The following is a 14,338-nucleotide window of genomic DNA, read 5'->3' as shown; positions in this document are numbered from 1 at the left end:
TTATGCTTTCAGAATTTGCATTGTATTGGGATATGCTCAGCAGTATTGATTTGAGATTCAACAGAAAAAAAACAGAAGTTACACACCTTATACCCTTTTAACTGAACACACTGAATCAACAAGGAGCAAAATTATATGCTATGTACTTCATATTCTTTGACAAGCAAGCCTGCAAAACCCAATTTTAATTTGATAAGCATGGAAGCAAATTATCTTCATTTTAGTAGGTTAAATTAAACAAATCAGTTAGCTTTCAGCAACTTTTGTTAGGCAAGTTAAACATTAAGTATGTAACCATTTCAGTTTATCACCAACCCACATTCCAAATAAAACAAAACATAAAACATCAGATTTCAGTAGCTTAAACAAATGGTGCATGGATGGTGACAATGACCTTCAACACATGTCTCAACTTTGTGTACAATGCCTTTCAAGTCACTCAAGATTTTAGCAAAGGCCTGCCTAGCATGTTTCAGAGGAAAGCAAATGACAGCAAAACATTTTTTCAAAGTCCAGCAAAAAAACTAAGGCGGTTTTTAAGAAGCAATACCTACACCATATGATTTGACAAATATTGTTCATCTTGTTTTCTTTGCTTATACAGGTATTATAACACCTATTCACACCTATCCTTGGTCAAAAGATTGTGTAAAGTTGTTCTAGAAACCCCATTGCCATTACAAACAAGCTTTAACAATCCTTTCTTATGACAACAAGGATATAAAACATGTCCATCTGAGAACCACCGTGAAGACCTGTGTATTGTTTGTTCCTGTTTTGATGCAACATAAAGAGTTCCTTCAATGACCGGTGCTGTTGACAGTGCGGCTCCAAGAGAACAACCAACCACTCAAAATCAATGTTCGTGCAGGTTCAAATGAACAAAAATGGATGAGTGAGTAGGAGGGAATGAAGCGGGAGTAAAAAAAGAAATGGGGGAACCACTCCAAAAATGGAAGAGAGAAGAGAAGGAACATTGGGAGCGTGAGGACAAAAACAAGGATGGGAACTAAATCAGCGTCAGGTCAGGGAGGGGAGACTGAGTAGGTAACAAAAAAGGAGAGATCCAAGCACAAGTTCAAATCTTTTAAAAGGAAACGGGTGGAGATGAGTACATCAATTTGCTTCTGAAGGCTTAGGCTGGAGGGATGGGGAGGACTTTTCCCTATGTGGCTGGGTGATGCAGGGAGCCTTAATCAGGCATGTATGGGCGGAGGTGATCCTCGATGTCTCCCACACCCCAGCAGGTCAGCTGGTCCTGGGGCAGGTAAAGGCAGAGGCTGCACAACTTGAACACTGTGGCCTTGGTTTTAGGAGTCTGTAAAAAGTGTACAGAGAATATTTGTGGTGAAGTGCGTTAGGACGCTATCTGGGGTTCCAGTTTGTCAGATTGGTAACATAATATCAGTGGATTGACTCACCTGTAAGTGCTGTCTATCCATGAAGAGAAATACAGACTGCGTTGGGTTGTTCATGACCATTCCAGCCTTGTCTTTACGACCCAAAGCATGCAAGCACTGCTTCTCGTAGTCTCCATGATGAAATTCAAACTTGGCCTGTAAATCAGAGGAGAGACTTGTGAGCCAAGAAGTACATTTTGTTGCATCCAGACAAAGGCAGTGTGATTCACAAATGTAATTATTAAATTCATATTTTTTTTTTTTTATACTACACAATGTAAAATGTCAACACTGTGAAAATCAAGTCATTACAATGAGCACAAGAAGGTTATTTTCATTTTTTTAAAAAAAGGCTTCAAGCTTCAAACATGTACAGCCTGAGTAATCTGACGAGGTGTCAAGTTCTGACCTGAACAGGCCTAAAGGGTTCATCTTCAGCCCCCTTCCATCTGGAGAACAGCAGACAGACAATCTTCTCAATATCGTTGCGTGGCCAAAGGATGAAGTCCATCTCCTGTGTGCAGCCTATCACATCCTGTGTGAAGAGAGAACAATGTAAAACACAAATGGACTTTGTCTTTTTCAAGCTATCCCCTCCTAAGATGGTGCACTACTTACCCTTCGCATTGACTGGTATCTGGGGGCGTGCAGTTGCACAACATCTTTTTGCAGGAGTTCTATCGAACTCTCGAGAGAGTAGCTGGAATCTCGCACACCTCGGAGGATGTTTTCTTCATAGTTGTTGGTCATCACTGGCACCACTTCAGCTACCTCAAAAAGTGCAGACTTCTTCTTCTGTAATTACAAAACACAGAAACAAACCCATTTTAAGTAATCGTTTTCCTGTGGTCATATAAAAAGGAACTAGAAGTCTAAATGTGAAATGTAAACGTGTAATGAGAAGCGCTAGAGATCATGTTAAGGTCTGAGAGATTAGTGATTTAAGATTGTGTCGAGAATTACTATATTCTTCCATTTTACTGACAAACCTTTTCTTTGAAAACGAAGGCTATATAAATCTTGAAGTCAAACTGATCAGCCAAAGATTCCCTTTTCTTCCGAAGTTGAGCTCGTAGTCGATTTCTTGTTTGATTTCTTCGTGAAGTTGGGTCCCCCATGGTTGGATTTTGATGGTATCTTCTTCTCTTGTACAGAATATTTTGGCTACACTCTACTTTTGTATTTATACGTTGGATAAAGGATGGAGCTAGCTACCCTTTGCAGAAACAACGCATCAAACGACTCTAGGCTAGATCTGTAAAATACCCACTAACTACCAACTGAAAAGGTCAACAAATCGGAAACAAAACTACGTCATTTTTAATTTGTGTAAAAGGGCAGTGTTGAGGAGGGGAATGGTCAACAAGCTAAGACTACATCTCCTTATTACTTGTTCAGGAATCCATGTTTTAAGACATGACTTTTAAGCCAAATGAGCTTTTTTTCAACCTGCCATCGACATATGGGTTTACAACAGAGATTTAAATGAAAGAGCAACTCAAATGTGACTAACTTTTCTTCTGAGAATGTTACTGAAATCAACAGAAACAGCTGCTACTGTAAAAACCCATACCTGCAGTATATTTTTGCTAGTGAAATTGAGGACTACAGAGACTAGCAAGCAGACAAATCCTCTATTATTGGGGTCATTTCAAAGTCCCTCATCCATTGCTATCGTGTTTTGTTTGTTTCTCTGTAGAGACTGCGTTAAATGCGTGTTACAGGCGGATCGGGGATACAGACGAACATGGCAGGCAAATACAGATGCCAGGAGATATTGGCCCCGGGTAACATCGAAGACTACTGCGAAAGTACCTTGACATTTCCTTGACTTTTACTGCCATTCATTTGGCCCACGGCCTGCGGTGCTGCCACTGCCGATAGTCATGATGTGGGCGTATTTTTAGCACACTAGCTAAGGTGAGCTAGCAAGCTAATCTGGGCATTCACTTCCAACACTAACTAGTAGTGAACCAACGATATAGCTACATCTTATCTTCTGACTGATTGGCTTAAATTAGGCCTATGTGTGGTTGGCTAGCTAGCGTACAGTCATCTTTCTACGCGTTTACATTTTCTCCCCAGGTTCAATGTGACTGCCAGTGCTGTGAGAGTCAAGAGACCTGCAGGGTTGGTTGACTAACTGGTTATGCTTGTGCTCAGCATTTTAGCTAGGTGTAATGTGCTTCAGTCGTGTCTTGTCACTAACTTTATCGACAAAAATCCGCTAGGGAATCAATAGCCAACCAACGACAAACGCTGAGTTGCGAAATAAACGTTAGCTAAACAAATCTCCCCTTTTCACGGCTGAAGTTTCGATGTGTTTGCTGCGCTTGTTTTCTTTCTCTTCTTTTCTTCAGTCGTCACAACCTTCGACTCGCCCTGCTGCATGCCATGTCAAGATAAATCGACAATCCAGCTGAAATCCTCCGTTCTTTCAGTCGACATGTGGCGTGTTCTGTCTCCCGGCGGGCCCATATTTGACGGCGTGTCGTCCAACGTTTGTCCGTTTGGTTTCTTTGTGTGTTTTTAGGCAGCTGATAATGGCACACAAGCTCGCCGATCCACAGCCTCCCCAAAATGGCTGCACAGTCAACTACGAACTACAAAGCTGTGACGTGTGTTGACATGTGACTGCACGAGTAAAAAAAAACAACATCGTAAATGTAATGGTATGCAAAGATCCTCTGGAGTATGGTAAATATGGAAGCCCATTTCCGCCAATGTGATGAAAAAAAGATAAAGTAAGTCATTAGTATGAGAAACATTCTCAAAATCAGTGCCTGAAATTGGCCAGTACTCACCAGTACTGAGTACAGGCAATTCTGATTTGTGTCCACATGAGTACCCTTACTTAATTGTTATTATCAGTATTATTAAAGGCTGACATTCATACCAAAATAGGCTGTCATGATTTATTGGGAAAAAACAAGCAATTCCATATAAAATCAGACATTCAGCACCCCCATATAGCCCGAATAGAATGATAATTTGTTTCATAACCACATTTTCAGACAGACGACTCAACTGTGAGATTGGCAGTTGAATCAGGCTCCTAATTAGATCGAATCGTCGAATAGTTGACTATTCTGGGTCACCCTTACAAGCTATACCGATGACGATCGTGTCATGGAACTGCTGAATTAGGGTACTGGCACCTTTTTTTGGTCCAATTTAGGCACTGCTCAAAATAATGACTTAGTATATTCTGAGAATGCTTCTCATTATTTTTGAGATACTATTATTCTGAGAAATCTTCTCATTATTTTAAGAAAGTTTCTCATTATTTTGAGGTACTATTATTTTGAGATACTGACTCATTATTTTTAGATGCTATCTCATTTTTTGAGATATCTCATTATTTTAAGATACTAAGTCATTATTTTGAGAAACTAAGTCATTATTTGAAATACTAAGTCATTATTTTGAGAAAGTTTGTCATTAACGGCTTACATGATCTTTTTTTCATCACATTGGTATAGATGGGCTTCCATATTATTATTTTTATTATTCTTATTATTTGTAATACTTTTGTTTTTTTATTTTTCTTGATATGTTACTGTAGTAGAGTTATATTATGTCCTGATAATATAAGAATATATCGCTTACTGAAAGTGAAAACAGGACTGTCTTGTTATTTTTTATGAGTATGATGCCGAACTGTTTTCTATAATTTATGTTTTTGTTTTGTTGACGTTGTATGTGAGAATTTACACAATAAAGTTAAGGAAACAACAAACAAAAAACCTTCCCCATGATCTTTATCACGTGACGGAGTAGGCGTATTTAAGCCCCTGGCGCGAGATTCTCGGAGAACAGAATAGCAGTATCAACCACAAGTCGTTTGTTATAACGGTAAGTCATTTTAACATGTTTCTACTTTAATATTTCCTTACTTGAATCACCTCCACATCTGCTGCTCATTTAGTATTGCTAACATCAATTACCTTTGTGCTAGCCTTAGCCGTGGTCGCTGAAATTAACGTATTTTTTTTTAGCGTTAGGTAGCTAGCTAGCTAGTTAGCTAAGTCAGTTGGCCTTTGTAACGTTACAAACCTTTCCTACAGAGGTTGCGACACATTTAGCTATAAACTTAACTTGTCTTTTAACAAGCTAATGAGGTCGCATAAGAAGTAACACGAATGTCGCGTTAAATATCGAACGTTACTAAGCTATTACCATATCTCTTAAGTTTTAAATTAGCTTATTTTGGCATGTGTTTCCTCAAGTGTGTAGCTAGCTAAAGTTCACTTTCTAGAAACGTGCATGTATAGTGACGTTATGTTAATTATTTCCCCTCAGGTCTCTTGAAAGAAAATGAGTTTCAGCGGAAAGCAAAAACACAGCCAGCAGAGGTCTAATGAGAATATAAAGGTGAGTAATGGGTCTTCCGTTTCGAAATGCGCTAGTTCATGTCAATGGCATTGTTTAGGACTGAGGTTCAAGGGGTAAACCCAAGTAATTAGGGTAGTGTTACGATATTTTGCCGTTGTTGGTATAGATGGATGATCTCGTCACTCACGCCACTTGAACATGTAGCTAGCCTAATTAACATCTGGTAGAGCTCAGTATCTGTAGGCCTGAGAACGGAAGGTTATCCCTCCTACAGAAAAGAGGAAGGAACCGCACGTTTTTTGGTGTTTATTTTTCTCGGTAAATAGTGGCCATGACTCAATTTTTCCGTAATAAATATATAATTCCAGATAGCAGAAATGAGTGGTAATTTTTCTTTTTTTAAATGGTCACTGAGGTGTAAACATTTAAAATGAAGGTTTTAAATGCAAGCACAGCAAAAATACTTATCTCCTGCAACTTAATGTTTTGATTTATACATCGCTGTACCTCCAAGAAGTTAAATACATTGTCTCCCTCCCTGCTCAAAATCACCAAAAGATCACCTGTTATTGGCATGAAAATTGCACTGGCAGTGTTGTGAAGCTGTGGGCAAACATTAACAAGGGAGCATGTTGGCAGCTCTGTAATGAGCCTTGGAGAAACTTTCCCACGGCTGTAAGAATTTGGGCCCTGCCCTTGTTTCTACACCTGTGGGCCTGTTGCACATGGTGGCAGCGTTGTTATGTTAAGCCACTTCACCTATATGCCTCTCTCCCATGGTGGCAGCGTTGTTATGTTAAGCCACTTCACCTATATGCCTCTCTCCCATGGTGACAGTGTAACTAGAGTAAAAGCGTGCAAAGTGATGCTAAGCCCTGGTGAATAGAGGCTTTGAAAATGAGAACATAGGTCATGTTAGTTTTCCGTGTGACTCAATGTGAGTTTGTCATAATGCATCTGGGAAGGGTTTAGGATCTTTCCTTTTTAACCATTTTTGTCTCTGATTTGTGATCTACTTGGCTGTAAGGTAACACTTGATGTTTTTATCTTTCAGAGCTTTTTTACACCATCCCAAAAGGCAATGGGACCCCCCAGGCAAACTCTGCAGGTCCTCCAACCCTCAGCTGGCAAAAAAAATCTGGGAAGGTCAGCTCAGGTATGCAACAACTTTCAACAAGCCACTCTTGTTAGTCATTTTGATTTGGGAGATATAGTCAATGTTTGCATTAGATCAACTCTTTTATATATGTTCCACTACCAAGAACAAGTGCTCTGTAGCCTTTGCTTATTCAACATTTGAAAAACAACTAACTTTTGTTCTTTAGGAGGGAAAGGTAATTCCCAAACGCAAACAGTGGAGCACAGAACAAACTAGAGGTCCAAAGAGGGTGAAGGCTGAAGTTAAATCAACACAAACAGAAGAAGCTCAGTGTTTGACAGATGGAATGTCCAATGAAGCATATGAACTTATGGTCGTAGGTAGGAATTTATAATCTACGCACTATATACTGTAATTGTGGCTATCTACCCCCCAAATTCTCCCTTACTTGAGCTGAAATTTGTCACTGTTGTAGAAACGGCTCCTTCCTCCTACTGGAAAGAAATGGCTGAGGAGCGTCGGAAGGCCTTGTACAATGTTCTACAGGAGAATGAGAAGGTGAGTTAATCACTAAGTTGGTTAATGTTTAGCTGTAAATTGAGGTGTTCCCACGCTCCCACTGACTCGTTAGCTGGCTCCAGTCAGCTGGCACAAAATACAGGAGTAACTTTGCCGCTAAATTGAAGGACCTCATTGACATCTGTTTTTACTTAAGTGTTCTGAGGTGCAAACCCTGTAATAAACCCCTCCCCTTAACTTAGGAGGATTATTTGTAAATCTGGAAGCTGGGCCTGTTTCCACAAAACATTTTTATTTAGCTAGTGATTACGGTGCTATTGTCTATTGTGGAAGTTTTTCTTGTTCGCAGCAGGAGTGCGTATCAAAAACACCAGATGAAACAAATAAGGACGATTTGAGGATTAAACCAAAGTTTGGTCTTTGAGTATTTATTTACATTTGCAAATGCAGGAAGCACACGGTTCACAAAAGGCACACAGCGCTGGTGTGAAAGGTCTCTTCAACGAATAAGAAAGCAGTGTATATATGCGTTTCCAGTGAGATAGAAAGACATGACCCCCTTTCTAAACATGACTCAACATTTCTTGCAATCAAACATAGTCAGACATTCAGGAGCCACTTCACTTCTTCCCCTCTGTACCACAGTCTACCCCAAGGTTTAGACATCCCATTTATCTCAACTATGTGAGAAGTCTCAACTATCCAGGGAGAAATAACGGAGTTTAGGGTGACCTTGTAGTCTCTATCTGTTCAGCGTACACATTACGTTCCCAGACTTTGACTCTTTCAACATGTGAGAATAAGAAACTCACTTTCAGCATTGTGAGACGAAGTAAAACAGAAATAAGACAAGAATATAAAGAATCATGCTTAAATATAATTTTGCCATTACGCTGTTTATATAAACAAAATGTATATTTTGAAGTTTTATTTATCATGCTTTATTTTTTTTAACCAGTTACACAAAGACATTGAGGCCAAAGATGAACAGATAATGCAGCTGAAGTGTGAAAATGAAGAGCTGCAGGAGCTGGCACAACATGTACAGTACATGGCTGATATGATTGAGGTAAGCACACGGTTATTACACTGTTAATGCCAGTCTCACATTGACAGACCATGTCCAGTGAGTCAGCGATAGTCTGGTCTGGCTACAAATTCTGGGATGGGGAGAAAAAACACACTCTAGCTTGTTTGTATTTCTTTAAACAATCGTCTTGGGTGGCGCTAAGCCCCAGATGCAGGAAGGGGATGACATCCCATGCATGACATGCACTGGATGCAGTGAGCCAGAGTAGAAATGTCCTGATGTCTGTCATTTTGTGCCCACAAGAACTTTATATTAACCAGCTTCATCTACACTGGTAGATGACCTGGTTTAAAGTCGGGCCTGGCTGCATGCTGAATATTTTCTTGTGCTAAATTCTTTACTCCAGCATTTATATTTTACATTGTCACATGTTCAGGACCATCACAAGAAGCAGTATAATTAAGTAACTTTAAACTAGACTACACTGAGGAACCTACTTGATGTACTGTATCATGCTTTTTTTTGTTTTTTTTTTAAGAGGCTGACTGGGAAGAGCCCAGACAATCTGGAGGAACTGAGGGAGATTGCTCTTGATGTGGATGAGCATGATGACAGTGAAGTGGCAGATCAAAGTGAGGAAAGACTCTGATTACAGCCTGAGTGATTCAGAGGAAGAGACCTCAGACCATGAACAAGCTCCCTCAGGAGAGCTGGATTAACTGACCACTTGTATTTCATGGGACTTTGAACTGCTTGTATAGGTCAGCAGATTTTAGCTACAGGATGTTTTGGCAGCAAGAAGTGGCCATCAATTTGACTGAATTGACCCTTCAATGTAATCTTTTATGTACTTCAATAATTGTTTTTAGACTGCCTGCAATTTTTTTTCTTAGATTTTGCTGTATTAAGTAAAGAGGTGTTTAATACTAAGCCACTTTTCAGACATTTCTACAAGACAAAAGGAAAAGCACAGGTAACTTAATGATGGCTGAAGTTTTAGTTTCTTAAGATGGCTTACTGGGGACACTGACTAGACCTGAGCCATTGTTAATGTTTAATGTCAACGTACTACTTGTTGCATCCAGGGAATAACACCGAGCCTTGCAGCTTACCCAGACCCCTGTGGGGCCCTCAGGCCCCTTTACCTGACTGTCAGACTCCGACAGGAGTGACAACCATGTGACAGTAACGCCTGTGCAATTTCTACTCTGACGAGTCAAAAGGAGTGCTGTGAAAAGCCTATTGAGGTGTTTTTTGTTTTTTTTTCCAACAGATTTTTGCATTCACTGCCAGATGTGGCCTTGAGCATGGCCTTGAAGAGTTTTGGTTTACACTGTAAAATTGTGCAATGTTATAGCTCAGATGTGTACATAAGCCTAATGTAAAATAAACCCCTTTTTTAAAAAACTTTCCCTTCGTTTGACTGGCTGTGCCCACCAGACTACTAAATCCAACTCAACAATCTACAATGGTTAAATGTGGTCTGCAGAATTTGTGCTTTGATACTATGTTGCTGATCCTTTTTGTACTTGTACTGAAAGTATAATTTTGAACGACTTCTGAACAAGTGAAGGACCACCTCTGTAGATGAATCAAAAATTAAACTCAATACATTAAATGGGAGTGTATAAATATTCAACCTACAATCAGGAGTTTTCTGTAGTGTCACGGAAGTGGGGGCGATTTGGTCTCCTGAATGCTGTCTTTTATTACTGGGTGGCTAACGTATATAAAATGGCAGTCCCAGAGGATCTGAGCAGTCTGGACTGGGTGAACATGGAGAAAAGCCTGAATGGTCCGAACCTAGGTGCTGCACTGTGTAGCCCGCTGCCTATTAATTTGAAATTTACAGGTAACCATGTTATCACAGGCTCACTTAAAATTTTGTCTCAGTGCAGGTCCCGCTGAGGCAAGCCTTTCCCTGCATGCCTCTTACCAGTAACACTATTTACGCCCTCATTAGACACTAAGGGCCTGAGCACAGTGACAGGGATGACAATTGTCTTCCTCAGTCATTAGATTTAATGTTCCACAATCTCACTTCTTTCGTTACCTCCCAAATTAGGAATTTTGTCAAATTTCACAACGTTCCCCTATCAACCTCCTGCCAGCTGGTTAGAGGATTGTATTCATGAAGGCCCTTCTGAACAAAACTTGATATCCAAAATCTATTTTATTACCATCTGTGGCCTTTCCCTCTCTGGACAATCTCAAATCAAAATGGGAGGATTTTGGTACAATGTTTTCAGAGGACAGCTGGAGGTTGACTGTAGCTGGGATTCACTCAGCCTCTGTGTTAGACACATGAAATTTAAAATCCTACCCAGACTTCACCTGTCTAGGAGCAGACTTGCTCAACTTTTTCCTGAACTGGATCCAACCTGTCAACGGTGTGACCGGGACCCAGCAACTCTTTCACTCTCTCATTTTGGGCATGCCCAACACAAAGACAATACAACAAGAATGACAAACATCTTGACCAACATTTAAGACTTTCGGTTTTCTTAAAAAAAAATCCACAATTTTGTAGTTTTAACTATGCAAAAATAAACTTTATTGCAACTTTTGATGAGCAGAGGACATACCCCTAACCACAATGGAGAAGTGTAGTATGCAACTAAATGGATCAGTACGGAAGCTATGGACCACAGAGATGGATAATGATCAATTTCAGCAAAGTGCACCAAGTTATTCCTAAAGCCAGTCTCTAAATAATTAAATGTGCACATTTTGACAACTTGTACTTTGTGGTGATTAATAATTGAACAGCCAATGATTCAACTAGACTACATTGGTAAACTGCAAGTTTCTAAAAAAGAAAGTACAGTAGCTCACTCAAAAAAATTAAACACAGAATGAGTGAATGAATTAGATACCAAAATACTGTAATGCTGTTCACATCATAGAAGAAACAAAAGTAACTGTTACTTAAAATCTGAACAGTTTTGCAAAAGGCTGTATAGAAAAAAAACTTTAACACCATCTTCAGCTTTTAGTAACAACTTCACACATTTACAGATTATAATACAAAAGAAAAAATACATTTCATAAAAAATATTACCACTTGCTTTTAATCAATATGGCTTTTGGACTGTGCAGTTAGAACCAAATAAGATTCATATATTATGAGTTTGTCTTTTTTAAGTTGTGCTTTTAAAGATAAGTGAGTATTCTGGCCAAAATGCAAATGTTGTATTGAAAATACATTCTTTATGAATTATGATCTTTTATTAAAATTTAAAAATGAATTCTTCCTTTGGTTACAGTAAATCTTCTAAGTAATAAAGTAACATTTTAATATATGTCCCTTTATGTCCGGGACCTTTTTAGGGAAAAGAAATCTATAATATGATTAAACTTTTAGCAAATCTTATACTTCTCCAAAATAATAATTAATCTAATATAATTCCTTAAGCATTAGATAATTTGCATGATAACATGGAAGCCTTTTTAAACGATAAACAATATTTAAAATACTAGACCTGATCCAAAATAGAACATAAATATACATTTAATTTACATAAAACTGTCATCTGCAATATTACAGTATAACTCCAAAGAATATTAGAATTCCAAGTTAATAATAAATAAGATGTGTGAGGTTTGTCATTGTGCACTAGCACAAGACTCAGTAGTACAGTTACAATGAGAAAATGGAATTAGGTGCCCACCTTGGGTCAGTTTTTCCACATTACAGTTAGGATGGAGGGAAATAAAACAGACCCAAAACTGAACACTTCATTCTGCAGCTTCTCATACATTTCTAATCCTGCCATTAGCTCACATACTGTATGAATGTGCAGTAAGCCAAAAACAAAGGCCTTTTCTCCACCCAATGGAGCCTCGTCTCTGTACAGTTGTAAGAAAGTGCACAATCATGATCCTAAACCAATGTATTGCCCTGGACTTGCTCTGTACCTGGTAGGAAAAATACATAAGAGTGTATTGTGTACAGTGGAAACCTGCCTAATCGACCACATCAAGGCTCAAATGGTTAAAGCTGACTTTATCAAATGTCTTCTGTTGTCAGCTAGGTGCAAAAGAGTAACGTATGTACAGAAAAATTGCACTTGTTTAACTGCAAGTATGAGAAACCTCTGATATAAACTGCTCAGTGAGTGAAATGTGGCCACTGAGCTGACCTGTTTCACCTCTACCCTTCAGTTTCATCCACTGATAGATGGCTAAGGTCAAAATCTGTTCAGGACTGTAAACTGCTGTAAAAGTAGGGCTTTTAAACCGCAACATCGCTTCCTCTGAGAAAGCCATTCTCAACGTATTAATGGTCCTCCCTGCCACAAAACACACATCTTCCAATCGTACAAGAATCCCTGAAACTTAAAATGGAACGAACTAGAAAACGGAACATAAAAATATATTTTGAATACAAGCACATATATTACACCGGCTGTGTAAAATATGCCATATTTACATGCCTTACAACAGTGCAAATCTTCCAAAAGCGCCAGAAAACATTTCTAATGATAAACAGTGATTATACACAGATCATATGTAGTATATTGCGTGACACAACTGACTCTGTAACAATCAAGATGATGATAAATTAGTGAGTAAGTGATACAAGTGTGAAGATGCATTGCTCAAATTCTAGTTTCCACAGTCTTTAGATCAGCTGCAGCGGCTTTGTGTCCAGTCAAATTTGTGCTCTCCAGTTAAACTCTAGTGACCGGTCTGCCTGGCTCAGAAAGCAGGGAGAGGGGGGGGTGGGGGGGGGGTGGGGGTGTAGGGGTGTCTGGACGTGGAGATGATGGAGGAAAGCAGAGTGTTAAGTGTGTGTGCAGGAGGGGTATAGGTTGTGTGTCTTTTGTAGCTAAGACAGTTTGTTTGGTGTTAAATCCTTTTAGATGGCAGTATCAGTAAGAAAAGAGATTTAATGTGGCAGTGTGGAGATCCTTAAGTCTGTGCCAAAAAGCAGAATAATAAAGTGATCATTCGTTAACAGCCCTGTGAAGTGTGGGGTGGGGTGCTGAGGGAAGGGCAGTGCTGTCCTCGGAGGTCAGGCTGAAATGTCGTTTGTGATGTTTTCCATGGCACGATGACTCAGAAGGCAGTGGTGACAGCGTTTCCTCGCCGTGTGCCCAGGCGGAAGATTTCCCCCGGCACCGTGTCCAGCTGCTCGTACGCCAGCCGCCCCTCCTCACCTGCCACAAACACAAGGGTTATCTAAAACACACTCAGATTGCAATGGTATCCCTGCAGTCAAAACCGTTTAGCTTTAGGTCCCCATAAAAGACGAGTGATACTTAGACGTAATGTCATACGTCATCAGGCAAATAGCCAATATGACAAAAGGTATAGATATATCCAAGGTATATATATATATATATATATATATATATATATATATATATATAATATATATATATAATATATATATATATATATATATATATATTTATTGCATATCTTGTTGATTTCATACTCAGATCCCTGAATAGAAGTGTAGCAAAAGACCAAGCTGAGCAACATTTGATTTTCCATAAATGTGTTACTCACCAAATGTGAGCAAGGTTTCTATGGCAACATGGCGAAGCTCTTCATCAGCTGAATCACACAGTGCTACCACTGCCTTGATGCTCTCTACGGCCTACAGAAACACAGGCAAGCTCTGTGAAAAGGGCATTTGTCAAAGTACATAGACAACACAATGACTCTGATTTAGAATTATTTACTCTTTGTAATGACATACATAATGCCACTGTTACATTTAATAACTTCTTAGCCATCATAGCACACTATTTACTCACATATACTCACATTATTTTTGTACTATGCCCTGACCACTATCTGAATAGAATACCTTCTGTATATGTCACATGTAGCATACATTGAAGAATAATCATTTGCTGTAATCATTCTAATGTCCTTGTTGCGTGCAAAAATAAATTTCAAAGTTCAGCTGAAGCTAATGTGAAGCAGTCTCATTAGCCAAAT

The 14,338-nt window shown here is 39.2% G+C and overlaps 3 protein-coding genes across 8 annotated transcripts in view; 1 reads left to right on the top strand and 2 right to left on the bottom strand.

Moving 5' to 3' along the window:
- Positions 1-3: 3 nt before the first annotated feature.
- On the bottom strand, positions 4-4,013 carry c16h6orf62 (chromosome 16 C6orf62 homolog). The gene is made up of 5 exons (XM_031296280.2): positions 2,390-4,013; positions 2,019-2,195; positions 1,810-1,935; positions 1,422-1,556; positions 4-1,318 (listed from the first exon to the last, which is right to left on the bottom strand). The coding sequence occupies exons 1-5, from the start codon at positions 2,516-2,518 to the stop codon at positions 1,193-1,195; spliced, it is 693 nt and encodes a 230-aa protein (XP_031152140.1). The 5' UTR covers positions 2,519-4,013; the 3' UTR covers positions 4-1,192.
- Positions 4,014-5,146: 1,133 nt separating this feature from the next.
- On the top strand, positions 5,147-9,795 carry gmnn (geminin DNA replication inhibitor). The gene is made up of 7 exons (XM_031296281.2): positions 5,147-5,255; positions 5,703-5,774; positions 6,790-6,891; positions 7,061-7,214; positions 7,310-7,392; positions 8,312-8,422; positions 8,922-9,795. The coding sequence occupies exons 2-7, from the start codon at positions 5,718-5,720 to the stop codon at positions 9,030-9,032; spliced, it is 618 nt and encodes a 205-aa protein (XP_031152141.1). The 5' UTR covers positions 5,147-5,255; positions 5,703-5,717; the 3' UTR covers positions 9,033-9,795.
- A 1,118-nt stretch (positions 9,796-10,913) lies between these two features.
- The window catches only part of ripor2 (RHO family interacting cell polarization regulator 2), a 69,427-nt gene continuing 66,002 nt past the window's right edge, over positions 10,914-14,338 (bottom strand). For all 6 annotated transcript variants that reach the window (XM_031296274.2, XM_031296275.2, XM_031296272.2 and 3 more), the window contains 2 exons: positions 13,901-13,991; positions 10,914-13,545 (listed from right to left, as the gene is read on the bottom strand). In XM_031296274.2, coding sequence (XP_031152134.1) covers positions 13,445-13,545; positions 13,901-13,991 — 192 coding nt within the window. In that variant the 3' untranslated portion in view covers positions 10,914-13,444. The remainder of the gene's footprint in view (positions 13,546-13,900; positions 13,992-14,338) is intronic.

Source organism: Sander lucioperca, chromosome 16 (genome assembly GCF_008315115.2).
Source record: "Sander lucioperca isolate FBNREF2018 chromosome 16, SLUC_FBN_1.2, whole genome shotgun sequence".
Lineage (NCBI taxonomy): Eukaryota > Metazoa > Chordata > Actinopteri > Perciformes > Percidae > Sander > Sander lucioperca.
Note: the sequence above shows the minus strand (reverse complement) of the source record. Positions and strands in the feature narration are given on the sequence as shown.